Raw genomic sequence first — 19,506 nt, forward strand, 5'->3', positions numbered from 1 at the left:
CTAAAGCATCGTCCCATCGCACGCTGTGCAGAAGGATGGAACAATGAGGTGCCCGGAGTTCCGCATTTGGAACGCCGCTACCGCGTCGACCGCCTCTCTTCCCCTCCCCTCGCGCGGGGCCGCTGGGAGGGCACATCAAAGCGCGCGCAGACGCCGCGCCAACGCCGGTGATTGGCGCGCGGCGGAAGGGACTCGCGGGTTCCTGCTGCTCGCCCCGCCTCCGCCCCGGCCACAGCGCGCCTGCGCAGTGGGGGTTGCTGCTCTGAGTGTGTGTGGGTCTCTCTCGCCATGTTGTTGTGAGTCTCTGGCGGCTGAGGTGGTGGGGGGGAGGGGAGGAAGGCGAGACCCGGAGGTGGGGGCGGGCGGCGGGGACAGGGGTGTTCCAGGGCCCTGTCCGGCTCCGTTGCAGGGAGCAGCGCCGCCAGCCAGCCCGTGAGTATCTCCTGGGGCCGGGCTAGTCGAGGAGGCGGCGGCGGCGGCGGGGGGGCGGACGGAGCCCCCTTTTGTCTCGGGCCTCGGGGGCCATGTTGTGGCTGGTAACCCGGCTGGTCGGGGCCTGGTCGATGGTGGCTGCCCTTTCCTCTGCCTTTGTGCCGCTCAGCTTGGGCCCTGTAGGGAGCAGCACAAAGGCGTGGGGAGGGAGCGGAGGGGTGGGGGGAACGAAGCGGGGGTGTATATGGGGGAGGGGCAGCCTGGGGGAAAGGGGTGTATATGGGGGAGGGGCAGCCTGGGGAAAGGAGGGTGTAGGAAGGAAGGGGTGTGTGGCCGGGGGCTCGGGGAGGGACTGTCTGGGAGAAGGAGGGGAAGGGACATTCTGGAGGGGAAGTGTATGTTGTGGTTGGGAGAGTGTTGTGGGGTGGGGACTTCCGTGTGACCCTTAAAGCACCTTAAGAATGCTAACAGCACGCACCCGTTTGGTGCGGGAGCTTACTACGCTTTGGGTGAGGAGGGAGGAAAGACTTGGTGAGGAGTTTACGCCGAGGGATGTGATGGGATTTAGATGAAAGAGATGAATTCATCCCTGAAAAACGGATCTGTGGTGGGGAGGGGAAGGGTGGCAAGGAATTGGGAGAGCAATTCTCACTGAAGGGCACAACTGAGATCAAGACACAGGAAACGTTTTGGAAATGTGAGCAAGGGTTTTTCATTGCTTTCATTGAGTTTAAGGCCAGACCCTTAGATCATTTAGGCTGATCTCCTGTGTATTACAGGTTATTATATTTCACCTGGTTACTAAGGATATCTAAGTCTTTTTTTTTTGTAGAGCCATGAGGGTAGGTAGGAATACTAAATGCACATTTTATAGTTGATGCCACACAATTAAATGTTGGATTTTATTTTTTCTTTAATATATCTCTATCTGCACACACAAAATCAGAGAAAACATTATTGCAAAATATAACCATTGTCACAATACAACTAAATGCAGAGCGGATCACATTTTTATTCGATTATTGCAGATAATTTAAAAAATGTTTTAATAGTCATACAAGAGATTTTTGGGCTTTGTTGCTATGAAGTTTTGTGTGCACTTCACTTTAAACTGTGTCTTTAATTCTGTGAAAGTAAAGTGATACATGTTGAGCATTTTATACTCATCTGGTGTACTAAGCATTGTGTACAAAGCAAGCACAATGTCAAAACACTAAAAAAGTATTGTATTTTACATGGTGGTGTGGTTTAGAGGTTTTATCAAGTGAGTTTGGGGTGCGTCATTACTACCAAGTGATAAAGGCATTCATGAGTTTTATATATCATTGCAAATGAGTGCCCATAAAACCTTTATACCAAACATTTTACATTCTCTATATGTTACATATTAATAGAAGTGGTTTTTGGAAATGTGTGTCCTAATTATTTTATTCATGGTCCTTTTTGTCCCACAACTGAATAGTCGGGCTCCTTTAATTATGATGATTCAAACTATGTAGGCGTTGGAGGGAGAGGAAAATGAAAACAAATACATTCTTGAAATCTGTAAATATACTTAAAATGCCTGCCTGCCTATCTATCTATATATATACACACACGCACACACATATAGTGCTGCTAATTTTGATGTCTGGAGGGTTTTAATGCCTATATACTTCAGGATCTTTGTTGGTTTAGAAACAGGTATTGTGCATATTGTTGGAAAGCTGGATCTCATTTTTGCAATGGTATAAAGAGGTGTTGGATCTTCAACCTTTCATTGGTCCGTGACTGAATATTGACCACTGTAAATATTTTTTTGGTAGGGGAAGGTGGTGAGGAAATTAGAATTGGGGAAGATTGAATTTTGTGGCAGTTTTTATTTGTTTTGTTTTTTAAACAAAGCATCTGGCAGCTGCTTGAAGATGCTCAAGGGTTTGGAAAGTTAGAGGTAGTCCCAGAGGAGATAGACCTAATGGGCAAATGCAGGTAAGGAGGTGCTTGATAAATGCAGTTTTATCGCATGGTTCTTCAATTTATTGCATGAATATCATGTATGTGTATACACGTGCTATTTTAATCTTTATCATTTTTCTGTCTGTTTTTTTGTGGGGAGGGAAGCAATAGAATGGTGGCTAGGCAATTACAGTAATCAAAAGTGAGAAATAGTTATCCATTGTGATGTTTATCAGTAGTGCAAAAATTTGGAGGGGTTTGACCAGGAAGAGTGCAATTGACTTCCCTTAAATGGTAGCTGCAGTGAAATCTATTATAGCTAATACATTTTCATTGGTAGAGAGAAAAGATCATTTTTCCTTGTCCTAGGGGAAAAATCAGTTTTAATGTAGGGTTGCAATATATATTTAAGATTGGTGTTTATTGCCTGATTGTAGTATATTAAACAATAAGTAACTTCATTCCCATTTGTTTAGTTGTGTGTGAGAGATTCTGTACATATTGTGGGACAGCATTAGCAGGGAGTTAGACTCATTCCCAGGTTTTTCAAACTAACTTAGTAGCATTTTTCCTGTTTTACTCTTGTCCAGTTTTCCCCTTGTCTAGGTGTGCATGTATGTGTGTACTAATAATTTGTGTGTACAGAACTTTCTAAAATGCTTTATCTTGAGAATTCGAGTCTCTGCTTTGTACAGTTGTTTCTGAAATGTTAAGAGATCCCAAAAGCTGGGGCTGGATGACCTGGGATGGATTACTTGATGATTTCCCTGTTCTATTCTTTTTCTCTGAAGTGTCTGGCACTGGCCACTGTCAGAAGACAGGATACTGGGCTATGAGTGAACCATTGGTCTGACCCTGTATGGCCCTTCTTAAGAACATAAGTTGTTAGATGGGCAATGATTAACTTTCATTATTCCTATTCACATACATTGATGCCTTCTTTCTGGTGTACAGGATTATGTAGAGTGTCATTCTTGATTGCAGTAAAAATTCCTAAATATTATTCTTGATGTTAATGCTGAGGTATGGGGGGGTGAGGAAGTCTGCAATATCACTTTTTAAATGTAACAAAGATATTTGCACTCAGCATTTTCTTAGGGGAAGAAAATAGACCTTTCATTTCTAAATAAAAACTACTAAAGTGACCTTATAAAAGTGTGATGGGTAGGTCATGTAGATACTAGTTAGGTTGTATAAGCTGTGTTCACAGGCATGAGATATATTAGTTGCTCTTCCTGCTTCTGTTCTCTTTCTAAAAAATTTAGTTGAAAAATACTTCCCTCATCCAGGGTGAAGTTTTTCCACCCATAACACAACTATTTTCTTGCTTACTCCACACAGTGGAACCGTTCCAGCATTGTCACTAAGCCAATACCCAAGCTCTGTGAAATGGAATAAGAAGTCCGTCACTGAAAGGCTTTTTTTCTTCTCCTGTAACAAGAAGTTAAGTTTGCATAGTGCCTTTAATAACAATGTTTCAAGCCACTTTGTAGTAATATAGTAGAAATACTATACAGCTGTATGTGTATAAAAACACCTTCAGATCACTTAGCGTTTACTCAGGTTCTAAGTGTTTCTGTGTGATTTCAAATAGGTATGTATAAAATCTTTCCTTTCTGCTAATAGCTTGCATATTGCTGAGACTTTATTTTCAGGGGGGCTTTGTTTATCCCCTTCAGAATTTGTCAGCAGTACTTCTAGCTCATTTGGCAGTATTTCCCAGTCTGGAGTGTGAGATATCTAGTTGGTGAACCAAAACCAGGTCTTACCTGTAGAAGTATCATTAAGGTGTACATTTTGTTATCTGTCAGTTTATTTTTAGGCCCTGATGAATTATCCATTCTGGAAGTGACTCTCGGAGAGCTAATTTGTACATGTTGGAGACATGGCCCTGTAACAGTTACGAGATGACCATCCTGGGTGTTGAGAGAGGAATATTTTCCTGGAGGAAAATCCAGGAGATTTTCATTGCACTCTCTGAAATGCAGCAGCTGCAAAATTATTGAATCCATAGATATGTGCAGGACTCTTATCAAATAGAATTTGCAAGAATATGTCCAAAACAAAATATTGTGACTTGGACATGCTCACTGTTCAATATAGATTGGCCGTGAATTTGGTAGGATCCTTCCTGAAAACCACATCACAGACCATGAAATCTGGTCTTTTGTGTGCTCTGACCCTATACTATACAGATTTCATGGGGGAGACCAGCATTTCTCAAATGGGGGTCCTGACCCAAAAGGGAGTTGCAAGGGTATCGCAAGGTTATTTTAGAGGGTACTGCCACCCTTACTTCTGCATTGTCTTCAGAACGGGGTGTCTGGAGAGTGGCAGCTGTTGGCTAGGCACCTAGCTCTGAAGACAGTGCCCAGCCAGCAGCAGTGCAGAAGTAAGGGTGGCAATACCATACCCTGCCTTCCTTACTTCCATGCTGCTGCTTGCCGTGACTCTGCCTTCAGAGCGGGGCTCGCAGCCAGCAGTCACTGCTCTCCAGCTGCCCAGCTCTGAAGGCAGCACCACCGCCTGCAGCAGCGCAGAAATAAGGATAGCAGAGACGGGCTCCACCTAACGAAGAGAGGGAAGAGCATCTTCATAAGCAGGCTGCCTAACCTAGTGAGGAGGGCTTTAAACTAGGTTCACTGGGGGAAGGAGACCAAAGCCCTGAAGTAAGTGGGGAAGTGGGATACCAGGAGGAAGCACAAGCAGGAGCGCATGAGATGGGAGGGCTCCTGCCTCATACTGAGAAAGAGGGACGATCAGCGAGTTATCTCTAGTGCCTATACACAAATGCAAGAAGCCTGGGAAACAAGCAGGGAGAACTGGAAGTCCTGGCACAGTCAAGGAATTATGATGTGATTGGAATAACAGAGTCTTGGTGGGATAACTCACATGACTGGAGTACTGTCATGGATGGATAGAAACTGTTCAGGAAGGACAGGCAGCACAGAAAAGGTGGGGGAGTAGCATTGTATGTAAGGGAGCAGTGTGACTGCTCAGAGCTCAAGTATGAAACTTCAGAAAAACCTGAGAGTCTCTGGATTAAGTTTAGAGTGTGAGCAACAACGGTGATGTCATGGTGGGAGTCTGCTGTAGACCATCGGACCAGGGGGATGAGATGGACGAGGCTTTCTTCCGGCAACTAACGGAAGTTACTAGATCGCAGGCCCTGGTGCTCATGGGAGACTTCAATCACCCTGATATCTGCTGGGAGAGCAATACAGCAGTGCACAGACAATCCAGGAAGTTTTTGGAAAGTGTAGGGGACAATTTCCTGGTGCAAGTGCTGGAGGAACCAACTAGGGGCAGAGCTCTTCTTGACCTGCTGCTCACAAACCGGGAAGAATTAGTAGGGGAAGCAAAAGTGGATGGGAACCTGGAAGGCAGTGACCATGAGACGGTCGAGTTCAGGATCCTGACACAGGGAAGAAAGGAGTGCAGCAGAATACGGACCCTGGACTTCAGAAAAGCAGACTCTGACTTCCTCAGGGAACTGATGGGCAAGATCCCCTGGGAGAATAACATGAGGGGGAAAGGAGTCCAGGAGAGCTAGCTGTATTTTAAAGAATCCTTATTGAGGTTACAGGGACAAACCATCCCGATGTGTAGAAAGAATAGTAAATATGGCAGGCAACCAGCTTGGCTTAACAGTGAAATCCTTGCTGATCTTAAACACAAAAAAGAAGCTTCCAAGAAGTGGAAGATTGGACAAATGACCAGGGAAGAGTATAAAAATATTGCTTGGGCATGCAGGAGTGATATCAGGAAGGCCAAATAACACCTGGAGTTGCAGCTAGCAAGAGATGTTAAGAGTAACAAGAAGGGTTTCTTCAGGTATGTTAGCAACAAGAAGAAAGTCAAGGAAAGTGTGGGCCTCTTCCTGAATGAGGGAGGCAACCTAGTGACAGAGGATGTGGAAAAAGCTAATGTACTCAATGCTTTTGTTGCCTCTGTCTTCACGAACAAGGTCAGCTCCCAGACTACTGCACTGGGCAGCACAGCATGGGGAGGAGATGGCCAGCCCTCTGAAGAAAGAGGTGGTTCGGGACTATTTTAGAAAATCTGGACGAGCACAAGTCCATGGGGCCGGATGCGCTGCATCCAAGAGTGCTAAAGGAGTTGGCAGATGTGATTGCAGAGTCATTGGCCATTATCTTTGAAAACTCATGACAATCGGGGAAGGTCCTGAACAACTGGAAAAAGGCTCATGTAGTGCCCATCTTTAAAAAAAGGAAGGAGGAGGATCCTGGGAACTACAGGCTAGTCAGCCTCACCTGAGTCCCTGGAAAAATCATGGAGCAGGTCCTCAAGGAATCAATTCTGAAGCACTTAGAGGAGAGGAAAGTGATCAGGAACAGTCAGCATGGATTCACCAAGGGCAAGTCATGCCTGACTAATCTAATTGCCTTCTATGACGAGATAACTGGCTCTGTGGATGAGGGGAAAGCGGTGGACATGTTGTTCCTTGACTTTAACAAAGCTTTTGACACTGTCTCCCACAGTATTCTTGCCAGCAAGTTAAAGAAGTATGGGCTGGATGAATGGACTACAAGGTGGATAGGAAGCTGGTTAGATTGTTGGGTTCAATGGGTAGTGATCAATGGCTCCATGTCTAGTTGGCAGTCGGTATCAAGTGGAGTGCCCCAAGGGTCAGTCCTCAGGCCAGTTTTGTTCAATATCTTCATTAATGATCTGGAGGATGGTGTGGATTGCACTCTCAGCAAGTTTGCAGATGACATTAAACTGGGAGGAGAGGTAGATATGCTGGAGGGTAGGGATAGGATACAGAGGGACTTAGACAAATTAGAGGATTGGGCTGAAAGAAATCTTATGAGGTTCAACGAAGACAAGTGCAGAGTCCTGCACTTGGGATGGAAGAATCCCATGCACCGCTACAGACTAGGGACCGAATGGCTCGGCAGCAGTTCTGCAGAAAAGGACCTAGGGGTTACAGTGGACGAGAAGCTGGATATGAGTCAGTGTGCCCTTGTTGCCAAGAAGGCCAATGGCATTTTGAGATGTATATGTAGGGGCATTGCCAGCAGATCGAGGGATGTGATCGTTCCCCTCTATTCGACATTGGTGAGTCCTCATCTGGAGTACTGTGTCCAGTTTTGGGCCCCACACCAGAAGAAGGATGTGGAAAAATTGGAATGCGTCCAGTGGAGGGCAACAGAAATTATTAGTCATGGAACACATGACTTATGAGGAGAGGCTGAGGGAACTGGGATTGTTTAGTCTGCGGAAGAGAAGAATGGTGGGGGGTTGATAGCTGCTTTCAACTACCTGAAAGGGGGTTCCAAAGACTGTTCTCAGTGGTAGCAGATGACAGAACAAGGAGTAATGGTCTCAAGTTGCAGTGGGGGAGGTTTAGGTTGGATATTAGGAAAAACTTTTTCACTAGGAGGGTGGTGAAACACTGGAATGCGTTTCCTAGGGCGGTGGTGGAATCTCCTTCCTTTGAAGTTTAAGGTCAGGCTTGACAAAGCCCTGGCTGGGATGATTTAATTGGGGATTGGTCCTGCTTTGAGCAGGGGGTTGGACTAGACGACCTCCTGAGGTCCCTTACAACCCTGATATTCTATGATTCTATGATTCTAAACTTGCAAACCCCCCACAACTTCATTTTGGGTTAGGCCCCTACAATTACAACACTGTGACATTTCAGATTTAAATAGCTGAAATCATGACATTTAGGATTTTTCAAATTCTATGACTGTGAAATTGACCAAAATGCACTGTGAATTTGGTAGGGCCTTAAATATAGATCATCATATTAATATCACGTATTGTAGCATAGATATATTTTAATCAACATATATGATTTTTCCTTACAAATCGGAGTTGGTAGTCTGTTAAAAATTTTGACAATTTCATCAAATGTTTCCAAATACAGTCTGGCCTCAGTTTACACGGTGGTTACATTCTTGAAAAAACACCGTGCCAATAGAAATCCCTTTAAAAGATACCAAGGGTCCATGGGAAATAAGTGTTTTAGATTCCAGGCTCACAAGATGAGCTCCCTAATTTATCCAATACAGGTTTTAAATTAAAAATTGATCGTGAAATTTAAACTTTCTACTAACCTTTACTGATGTTAAGGATGAACTTGATATGATAATGCTGATGTTGTTGAAGTCAGAACTCCGAGGGCTCATCTGGGGAGGCCAGGGAGTGTGGAGCGGCAGCATAGCCAGGGCGGGACACATGGGTGGGTGGGCATGATTGGGGAGGGGAGGCAGGAAGGATGGGGCCACCTCCCCTCACCCCCTCCAGCCAGCCTTGTGGGGACAATGGCCAGTGGCTGCATCGCTGCAGGCATGCACCTGGGGAGCAGGGTGCGGGGGCTTGCCCCGCTCCGCCCGGCGCTCCAGCCAGGGAGTGGGGTCAGGGTGTGGGGTCTTGCTCACTCCCTGGATAGAATGCTGGGTGAGTGGAGTGAGGTAAGCCCCTGTTCCACGACCCCACTCCCCAGCAAGAGTGCTGGATGGAATGGGGTAAGCCCCCGCACCCTGACCCTGATCCCCAGCAGGAGCGCTGGGTGGGCAGAACAGGGCTAGCCCACGCCCCAATCCTGTTCCTCGGCAGGAGCGCCGACTGAATGGAGTAAGCCCCCGCTCCCCAGCAGGAGCGCTGGATGGAGCGGGGCGAGCCCTTGACCCTGCTCCCCTTCTGGAGCGCCAGGTGAGTGGAGCTAGGCGAGCCCCCAATCCCACTTCCCGGCAGGAGTGTCGGGTGGAGCGGCGTAAATGCCTGTGCCCTGATCCCACTCCCCGGGTGTCCACTTGGGGTCGCAAGGCCCCTGGCCAGAGTGTCCATCACCCCCTGCACGGCCTTGTGGAGGGGGTGAGGGGAGGCAGCCTCCCCTCCCCCACCCCCATCATTGCCACACACCCAAATCTGGGCCCACCCAAGTGTCCCGTCCTGGCTACGCCACTGACCTGCGCATCTTGGTGATTGCGCCAGACCATGTAAAAGTGAATCCATACTATGTACAAAAATAAAGGGTCACAATTAATTGACTGGGCATAACTGAAATCATGCAAAAAAACGCACTGTGTAAATCAAGGCCCAACTGTACAGGCCTCGATTTTCATGGTATTTTTTTGCACAGTTTCAGTTATGCACGGTCAGTTAGTTGTAACCCCATTCCTCGTGCTTCCCCGCCCACCCAAGTGTCCCACCCTGGCTGCTCCACTACTCCACACTCCCCATCCTCCTCAGATGAACCCTCAGAGTTCTGACTTCAACAACATCAGCATTATCATCATATCAAGTTCATCCTTAACATCAGTGAAGGTTAGTAGCAAGTTTAAATTTCATTAAAAAAATTTAATTTTAAAACCTCTATTGGATGAATTAGGGAGGACATCTTAAGAGCCTAGAACCTAAACCCTTATTTCCCATAGACCCTTGGTATCTTTTTAAGCGATTTCTTTTGGCACGGTGTTTTTTCAAGAACGTAACCACTGTGTAAATTAAGGCCCAACTGTATATCTACAATTTGACCAGTTCTGGTAAAGTTAAATTACTTCTCACTTAGCCAGTGTAGAGAAGGCATTGGAGAAATGGACATATACAAATTACTGCACTGCCCGGCCTTATTTTTCCATTGTAAATCTCTCTTTGTGCTTACATATGTCATAAATAATTGATTTTTTTTCTCTTTGTGTGTGGGGAGGGGGGAACAAGGAGATAAAGGTTGACAGAAAAAGTCTCAGTCCAGAAACTACTTTTTAAATGTGAGCATGCTCACCCAACATTGATATGAGCATAAATTTTTCAATTATAAGTGTACCAAACTAGTTTTTTTAATTTGGTTACTTAGTTCCTTTATTTATATATAAATCATATACAAAACTTTAAAGTGGACTAAAGCCTGCTAGTTTTTTAAAAGGAAAAAAAAGTGATGTTGAGGCTCAAAGAGAGGCTACTATGCACATGTATTTAGTTTCTTGGAGCCATATTATGCAAACGTTAAATTTTCACAGTATATATTTTAGCACAGAGCTGCTTGGAATGAATTTTGTGAATGTTCATTAAGAAAAATAAAACTTACACATTTTATTTCACATTCATAGTTTTTAGGCATATTATTCTTAATGCATGATTATATTTCCAGTAGAATATATATTGCAAAATTCTTCTGTAAATATTGCATTGGGGGGTTTGTTATATTGTTGAGTTTGAAGAAATCTCAGAATTCATAACATGTTTATGAAATGCCATTTCAGTGAAGTAAACAGCTATTGTTGTAATAATAAAACTACATCTAAGCAGCATTTTTTCTTACAATGGCAATAAAACAATGCATATTCAGAGTTATAGCAAAAACCTCAATTCCACAGTATGGTGTCTTTTTTTTGTTGATGATGATGATTGTACATGGAGGAGGTGTTAACGCTGGGAATAAAATATATGTATGCATAGAGGAATTAGAAGGGATCGTGATCTTTTTGTATACAATTTTACGCTTAAAAACTGGGTGAGGAGCTTTCTGCATACAATTTTTTCCATTCAGGTTTTATATTGTTCCTCTTAAGTGATTATGGAAGGTATGAAACTTACTGTAAAGCTTCCAGACTGTACTTTAAAATAAAAATAACTCTGACCATTTTTGCAGATGCCATAAATTATTACATTGTAGGATATTTTTGTCTTAGTTTGTGTACTGCTCCTGGTCTATGAATTTCACTGTAAGATTGACAATAAGCCTGATGAAATAGACAAAGTAGGAATCAAAAAGTCAAAAAAATGCATGATCACTTTGCCCCCATCAGATATTTTGGCAATAAAAACACAGGCGAGTCCATTCTTAGATGTTAGCAATAAAAACAGAGTTCATTCTTAATCTGGTAGAATGGACTCGCCTTTGTTTTTATTGCCAGAGTCCATTCTACCAGATTAAGAATGAACTCTGTTTTTGTTGCCAACATCTAAGAATGGACTCGCCTGTGTTTTTATTGCCAAAATCTCTGCGGGGGCAAAGTGATCATGCATTTTTTTGACTTTTTGATTGCTACTTTGTCCACTTCATCATGGGTATTTTCAGTCTTTCATCAATAAGCGTGTGGTTGTCAGTTATACTTATTTCAAACAAAAAATAAAATTCTTCAAAAGGAAGTTGGCAGACTGACTAAAGATTTCAGGCTCAGATTAAAATTGTGGTCAGTGAAAGGCCAAAATATACTGCCAGTTTGGTCATAGGCGTTTTTAATATGAAATTTGATATTAAAATTACAACCAGAATAACACTGAACATTTTTCACTTGTGACATATCTGCATTGAGATTTAGGAGTTAGCCTTCCATACTATTTAGGTGAAAGTGTTTGTAGGCTATGAAAAACAAAGTTGGTAGCAGAAATTATAGGACCTAATGTGAAGGAATGTACATGTCAGTTGATATTATAAAAAACTAAATTCAAGATCTGAAATTATATTTTGATCAAGGATAGTTTGGCTCCATACTATGTATTGTCTCCGAAAACCCTGCCATCTTAGGTTGATAACAGTACTTTAAATTAATTAAATAGAAAAAGCTTAAGCCAACATCTTCAACAGAGAATACTGTTCTTATATACTCTGGATTTTTTTGAAATCCTAATTATAAGAACTGCGTATTTAAAGACATTCATTGGAAAGCCTTTTATGTTATCAAGACTTTTTCTTTTTAGGTTTCTACGTGGAATGAGCATTCCATGTGTCCTCCTAGGCATGAATGAAGTGACCTGGCAGGAGACAAGAGGAATGATGCATGCGAACATTGGTCAGGAAGCCAGTGGGGTTGGAATAGGGGTTGCCCCAGCTGGAACAGTAGGTGGAAGAACAGCAGGGCCAGGGCCTGGAACTTCAGGGCCCAGTTCAGGTGGAAACAATCCTCACACCATCCCTACAGCTACAGTGTCAGGTGCTTCCAATGTCCAGGTACCCCTCAGTGGACGGTCTCAGGATGATGCCACAGTTGGATATTTCTTCCAGAGGCAGGCTGGTGAGCAGTTGAGTGGCTACTCCAGCAAACATCGCTGGCCCACAGGAGATAGCATTCATGTAGATCATTCGGTAGGTAGTTTATTTGTTTTTTCATTCAAAAACTTCTTATGTTTTTTCTTAAATCCATATCTTTCAGAAAGATATATGTGGGTTAAGCTAGTCTTTCTGTATCAATTATAGCTTCAAAGCATATAGTTTTCCATAATGTAAACTATTCAGTTTTTTGTTTGAGCAGTTAAATTAGGCTACATATAAGTTATAATTATTCTATTGTAATACTTTAAGTGTTCATTAAAAAGTTGTTGGTTAAAGTAAATAAGCATTACTTTTCAAAATATGTGTCTAGTTTTTTTCCAGAAACACAAGTATCACTTGTTAGATCTGAAATCAGATGATAGCCAACTGTTTTAGTGTGATAAAAGGCCAAATTAAAATAAGCCTAATGAAAAGTAACATGGCTCTTGCACACAAGCTTACTTGTTACACTTGCAGGTAAAAACTTGTATCATCAACACTATAAACATGTAAGTAGTAGAACTAAGCAAGGGGTACCTGTTGTTTAAACTTAACAGTATACAATAGGTTACAACCTGATCTTTTTTTTTAGATAATGAAATCTAATTACCCACAAAGCTTCAAATAGCAAACACCTAGCTCCAAATGTGTAACTGCTACAGCTTTCTAATTTCTCTCGTTTAACATTTACTCTTGAAATTCAGAAAACAAAACGTTCTTTCCTATGAACCTGAGTTCGGCAAGTTAAAAGGTTCACTGGCAATTTCTTTATCTTCCCAAACCCTGGGGTGGGTTGTGGGATATGTTCCAAGAAAATTCAGTAAAATGTAGGAAAATGAATACAACAACTGAACTTTTAGGTTGGTAAAATTTCTTATCTTTGTTATTTTTCTCATCCATTTGCTTTTCGTCTTTACCTTAATTTCTCTGGTCATTTTATTTCTTGGTTTTGTTTTTATTCTCTCTTCTTTCTCTTTCCTGTAATATTAATTGCAGAGCAAAACCTCTCTTGTCAGTACCTGGTTCTTTGTATTGTATAAAATATTATATTTTATATATTACTAAAATATAAATCAAGCCCCTCACAATATTCTTCTTTCCCACTTGGGGCAAGTAATTATTTTGAATGTGTGATAACGTAATAGTCTTTTTTTTTTTTTCCCCCATCATCTTTGGCTTCATGGTAAATGGTGGGCAACTAGATTGTGTGCCTAGGCCAATTGATTTTTATTACAGTTTTGCAAGGTGATAGTCTGTGTATGTATTTATGTATTAAGCTATTCTTAGACAAGTAAGAATTGGCATATCTTCTCCCCCATCCGGAGAGCAGAGAGATCTGCAGCTCAGATTAGCTTTGTGTAATAAAACTATTTAGGTCCTTCAGCGTATTGCCACGCTTGTTCAGGAGAGAACGGTAAATGTAAACGTCCTATACCTAATGTGTTTTAAAAAGAGCTCCAGAAAAAACTGGTTCTTGAAAATGTTTTGTTTTATAAATTACAAAGAGCCATAAAGGGGAAGTTTATTTTACTTTTGCTTATTCACCTTTAATTGCTGGGGAGCAGTAATACTTTTCTAACCTATATAAATGAGCAATATCTCCTTTGTGTTCTGCCATTTTCACTGCTTTCCTTCTTTGATGGTCTAGAAAAATAGGAAATTGCCATGAAAGAACAGATCAATAGACTTCCCTAGTGCTATTCTGTATGCTTTAATAGTTGCAGAGTGTTCTTTGTGGGCCGCAGTGCACACAGAACAGTTGCTTTAGGGTGGGTATGTGAAGACAGGAATTACATTCATATTTACCATCTTGTAAAGATCCAGTGCTCAGAGTGAGGTTCCAACAGACCTGGTACATCTAAAAGCTAAAATATGCAGACTTAGAAAGAATTTAATTACCATTCCTTTCTATATGCATAGGTTAGGAAAAATCAGCACATTTGGGTGAGAGATGAAAGGGGTGGATGTTTTGACATGTTTGGAAAGAGAGACTGCAAAGAAATGATGTTAATAAAAATGACTCTGAAATCCAAAATGAGGAAATTAAAATCCCTAGATTCAGTATGGATTACTTAAGCATACTGTAGCTGAGTCACGGAAGGTATGAATATGCCTAAACAAAAAAGAAAGCAGGAAGGAAAGAAAATAAACAGTATGGATAAAAACAGTAAGGTTCAAGTTGCAGAGAGTGGAAACCCGGCTCAAGTGAAGCCAGTAGAAAGGAGCACAGACTGTTACAGGTAAAATACGAAATGGAAACTAGGAAACTTGGGAGAAATTTTCATAGAATCATAGAACTGGAAGGGACCTCGAGAGGTCATCTAGTCCAAACCCCTGCACTCAAGGCAAGGCTAATTATTATCTAGACCATCCCTCACAGGTGTTTGTCCAACCTTCTCTTAAAAATCCCCAATGATGGAGATTTCACAACCTTCCTAGGCAATTTCAGTGCTTAACCACTCTGATAAGAAGTTTTTCCTAATGTCCAACGTAAACTGCCCTTGCTGCAATTTAAGCCCATTGCTTCTCGTCCTATCTTCAGAGGTTAAGAAGAACAATTTTTCTCCCTCCTCCTTGTAACAACCTTTTATGTTCTTGTTATCATGTCCCCTCTTCTCCAGACTAGACAAACCCAATTTTTTCGGTCTTCCCTCACAGGTCATATTTTCTACACCTCCAATCATTTTTGTTGCTCTTCTTTGGATTTTCTCCAATTTGTCCACATCTTTCCTGAAATGTGGCATCCAGAACTAGACGCAGTACTCCAGTTGAGGCCTAATCAGTGTGGAGTAGAGCAGAAGAATTACTTCTCGTCTTGCTTACAATACTTTAATACATCCCAGAATGTTTACTTTTTTTGCAACAGCGTTACACTGTTGACTCATATTTAACTTGTGATCCACTATGACTCCCAGATCCCTTTCTGCAGTACTCCTTCCTAGGCAGTCATTTCCCATTTTATATATGTGTAACTGATTGTTCCTTCCTAAGTGGAGTACTTTGCATTTGTCCGTATTGAGTTTCATCCTGTTTACTTCGGACCATTTCTCCAGTTTGTCCAGATCATTTTGAATATTAATCCTATCCTCCAAAGCACTTGCAAACCTCCCCCCCCCCCCAGCTTGGTATTGTCCGCAAACTTTATAAGCGTACTCTCTACGCCAGGGATCTCAAACTCAAATCACCAGGAGGGCCACATGGAGACTAGTATATTGGCCCGAGGGCCACATCACTGACACCTTTTCATACAAAGATACAAAAGCCCCCGGCCCCACTCCACCTCTTTCATGAGGTCCCGCCTCTTCTCCACCTCCTCCCCTGAGCACGCTGCACCCCCGCTCCTCCCCCCTGGAAAGTCCTAAGTGCTGCCAAATGTTTGATGGCAGGAAGCGCTGGGAGGTAGGTGGAGGAGCAGGGACGCAATGCGCTTAAGGGGGCTGGAGGTGAGGGGAGCTGTGACGGGCCGCAGGAAATCTGTAAATTCATTGCCACAAGATATTGTTGAATCCTAGAGCATAGTATGATTCAAACAGAACATCCAGCATTATAATCTTTTAAAACATATATAGAGATATAAACCCTCATGCTTCAGTCCTTAATCCAGACCACTAACTGACAAAATTAGGAAGAAACTTCCCTTCTCTAATTCTAGAATTGCCCACCACAGGATTTTTTGCACTTTCCACTGACATATTTATTATTGGTGGCCATTAAACAGGCTACTGGACTAGATGGACCACTGCTCTGATCTTGTATGGCAATGTCTCTTTCCCAACCATGAAAAAGACTGTAGAGCAAGAGAGGGTGGATCCGCAGTCGGGGGAGGACACCTACCCTTTGGCATCATCCCGGTAAATTGGTGGTTACCATTAACTCGTATCAATTCTATCTGTGTTTAGTGGAGAATCCTCTAGGACCTGAGAAGTGAGTGACCAGCAGTAAGCCTATAACTGTCCCCTGCTTGAGCAATATTGCCATAGAGGCTGAGATGGGGTTTTGAGAGGAAAGTGACTGTGTGAAAGTTTAGAGACACATGGTCTTTTCAGAGGTCTCAAATGCCTCACAGATCTTAGACAAAGCAGACATTAGTGAATTTTGGTGGAAGAATGCCAAGGAAATACTGCAATTACAATAAAGACTACCAAAAGCCTCCTATACTTACAATAAATAGCAGTATTGTAAACAAGAGAATGTAAATGATTACACAAAGCCTTAGTGAGATGCCAGTTGGAGTAACCGGTCTCATTTTGGGCATCTTACTTCTATTAGAATTTACGAACTGTTGGAGAAGGTATAGAGAACAACTACTACATAAATTTCTCAGAAGTAGGACACAGTCTTAGTTATGACAGGTTGAAGAGCTTATTTTGTGTACAAGATGGAGGAGATGTTGCTAGTGATCTATTGCAGTATGTACGTACTTCAGTAAGACTTTGTTTCAACTATACAAGTATGGGGAAACACTTGGGCATTATTAGATACTTAACTATTAGCAATAATAGAATCAGCAGTTTAGATTATATGTGTTGAAGCACTTCCTTAGACAAAAATATTTGGAATTCTTTACACCAAGAATAAATGGACAATTGTGATATCTTGGGTTTTAAATAATATTGCATTCTTAAATATGGATTTTTCTTGCTCAAACATGCTGTGCTAACACATTTGCCAAATTTGAGATTGGGAAGGAATTTTCCCACACTGAACTGTACAGGAGTTTCACCTTCTTTTGGAGCATTGAGTTGGATTTAGCCATTTAGATCAGGTGAATATTTCCCACATAATCAGTTTTCTGTAGTTCCAGTGGGAGGAGAACTTTTTATAGTCATTTGTTCTTCCAATTGTATAGATGCCCTACGCTAAGAATTTTAATAATTGATTTTTAATTACATTTTTTGTTAGGTTAATGATAGGTTTCATTACATTGAAAATATTTTTACTTCCCTTTTGCCTGGGTGGATTTGATTTAAATCAGTTTGATTTAAATCATGATTTAAATCACTAGTCAGGAAGACTCGATTTAATCATGGATTCCTACATAAAAAGTGCATTCTTGTTGGTTGTTATAACCTTAATACATATTCTTCACAGCTCAGAGATAGATGTAGGTTTCATTTTTAGAAGGCACACACTATACATTTTTAAAGTGATTTTTTTGAAAACTTTTCAGATTAGATTTACAGCTATATCAGAAAATGAATGATTATTTGGTTATTTCATTTACCAAAGCTAATTGAAGCATATGTTTCTGAAGTCATTGGGAGGTGAACTATCCCCAATTCAACAGGTTAATCATTAATATTTGGAGGATTTTCTTACCATTCTGTATTAGGAGGAGAACATCACCAGACAGACATTTAAATTGTTTTATTTAACTAAAACAACAACGTTATGTATTCTGGAATTTTTTCCTTCAATAGCAAACATAATATTTTAACAAAACAAGCATATGAAATTTTGAATTTAGTTAAACATTCAAGTTTTTTAAAATCTGGTTTGTTTTTTTAAAATTGTTTAACTAAAATAGTTAAATGAATTTTAAAAAATTAAATAGACTGCTAGGTCAACATGAAAAACTTAAAATATTGGCTTCTGCAGCTACCTCAGTCGTCTTCACCTTCATTTTCCTGTTTGTTCATAATCTGGAAAAGAAAAACAAGCTTTCCTGCTTTTTCAGGTCCCAAACGATTTCTCAGTTTGGAATGAATTATTCCAAAGGAAGAAAATATACTATCTACACCGGCAGAAGACGCTACTGCTGTTAAAAGTGAGATTATAACTTCAACAGTCTCTGAATCCAAGTGCTTAAGTGACTTCCATGAGTTTACTGGTGTGACTTTCTTTAAAACATCATCAGCAAACATATATTTCTTGAATGGTTCACCCTTAGCTCTGAAGATTATTATAGTTGGCATTATGGAGGGATGATTGCTGGATATCCATGTCATAGCCAACTCCTCTTCTTCAGCAGTTAAGGTTTGACTCTGGTACCGAGTATTGAGAATATTTGCAAGAAAGTGAGCTGGAGAGGGTGCTTGTCCCATTCGTTTTTTTAATGCTTGTAATTTAACTCTGCATATTTCTCTTTTTAAGACCTCACTCAGTTCCTTCCAAAATTCAACAGCGTCAGCAATAAAATAGCTATTTCCCTGCATTTTGTTCAAGGCTATAGAAATAAGCTTCAGGGTACTCCGCATGAGTTCAACATTTCTTGTAAGCCCAATGTTGAGAATTTTGGCTGTGACAGTGCCATTTATTTTTTCACAATTTTGTTAACAAACTGTCATCAGATTAGGCCAGTTCTTGGTATAGTTCAAAACAGTCCACTCTGAGTTCCATCGCATGTCTTGTGGGAGAGTTAGCTTGGTTCCTCCCACTTTTTTCAGAGCAGCTGCTGCAAAGTGGTTGTTATGGAAGTATTTTGCAATTTCAACAACATTAGCCTTTATTTTTGGAACACTGAAGTCTTTGGCTAGGAGGTGTATCAAATGAGCATGGCAGTTGTATGTTATTAGGTTGGGATTCTCTTCGCGCTCTCCTAAATTTCTTCTCATCTTGGATGTATTTGCAGCATTGTCTGTGACCAAGCTGCGTACTAGACATTTGAATTTTTTTTCAGTTTGTTATAGGTTTTACTGCTACTTCTTGTAAGTATTCTGCTGTGTGTGCATTTCCTGATGTATCAATTGTTTCTGTAAGGAAGACATTCCCTTCTTCTGTTATCACACAAGCACATACAACAGGATCATTGTGGACATTGCTCCACCCATCAAGACTCAGGACAATTTTAGACCTTTTGCATGCTGCTCAATTTCTCTTTCATACACTTTATATATTTTCTATATATAATTTTCTCTTTCATACACTTTATATACACTTTCATACACTTCATACACTTTATGCTTTCATACAGCAATTTGCCTGTGACATCTGCTCTGTTAGGTGACTGTGTCCTGGTCTTAATGACTGAACCATGTTAATGAAGTGTGGGTTCTCAATCGTACAAAGGAGTTTGTTGCATAAACAAACCGAGCAATTTTTTCATCAGTTACCTCTTTTTATAATCTGCTGGTGGTTCTCACAAACTTGTCTATGGTTGTTTCTGGATGATGATGATTATTTTTTTCTTTTTG

General features: G+C 41.4%; 1 protein-coding gene across 10 annotated transcripts in view; it reads left to right on the plus strand.

Annotated features, from left to right (window-relative positions):
• Nucleotides 1–236: 236 nt before the first annotated feature.
• PUM2 (pumilio RNA binding family member 2) overlaps nucleotides 237–19,506 on the plus strand; it is a 109,333-nt gene continuing 90,063 nt past the window's right edge. For 2 of the 10 annotated variants that reach the window (XM_077812483.1, XM_077812485.1), the window contains exon 1: nucleotides 12,058–12,427. In XM_077812483.1, coding sequence (XP_077668609.1) covers nucleotides 12,083–12,427 — 345 coding nt within the window. In that variant the 5' untranslated portion in view covers nucleotides 12,058–12,082. Of the gene's footprint in view, nucleotides 297–328; nucleotides 433–12,042; nucleotides 12,428–19,506 lie in introns of those variants that run through there. The other 8 variants (XM_077812480.1, XM_077812488.1, XM_077812490.1 and 5 more) reach the window with 7 other exon arrangements.

This window comes from Eretmochelys imbricata, chromosome 3, assembly GCF_965152235.1.
Source record: "Eretmochelys imbricata isolate rEreImb1 chromosome 3, rEreImb1.hap1, whole genome shotgun sequence".
Taxonomy (NCBI): Eukaryota; Metazoa; Chordata; order Testudines; family Cheloniidae; genus Eretmochelys; species Eretmochelys imbricata.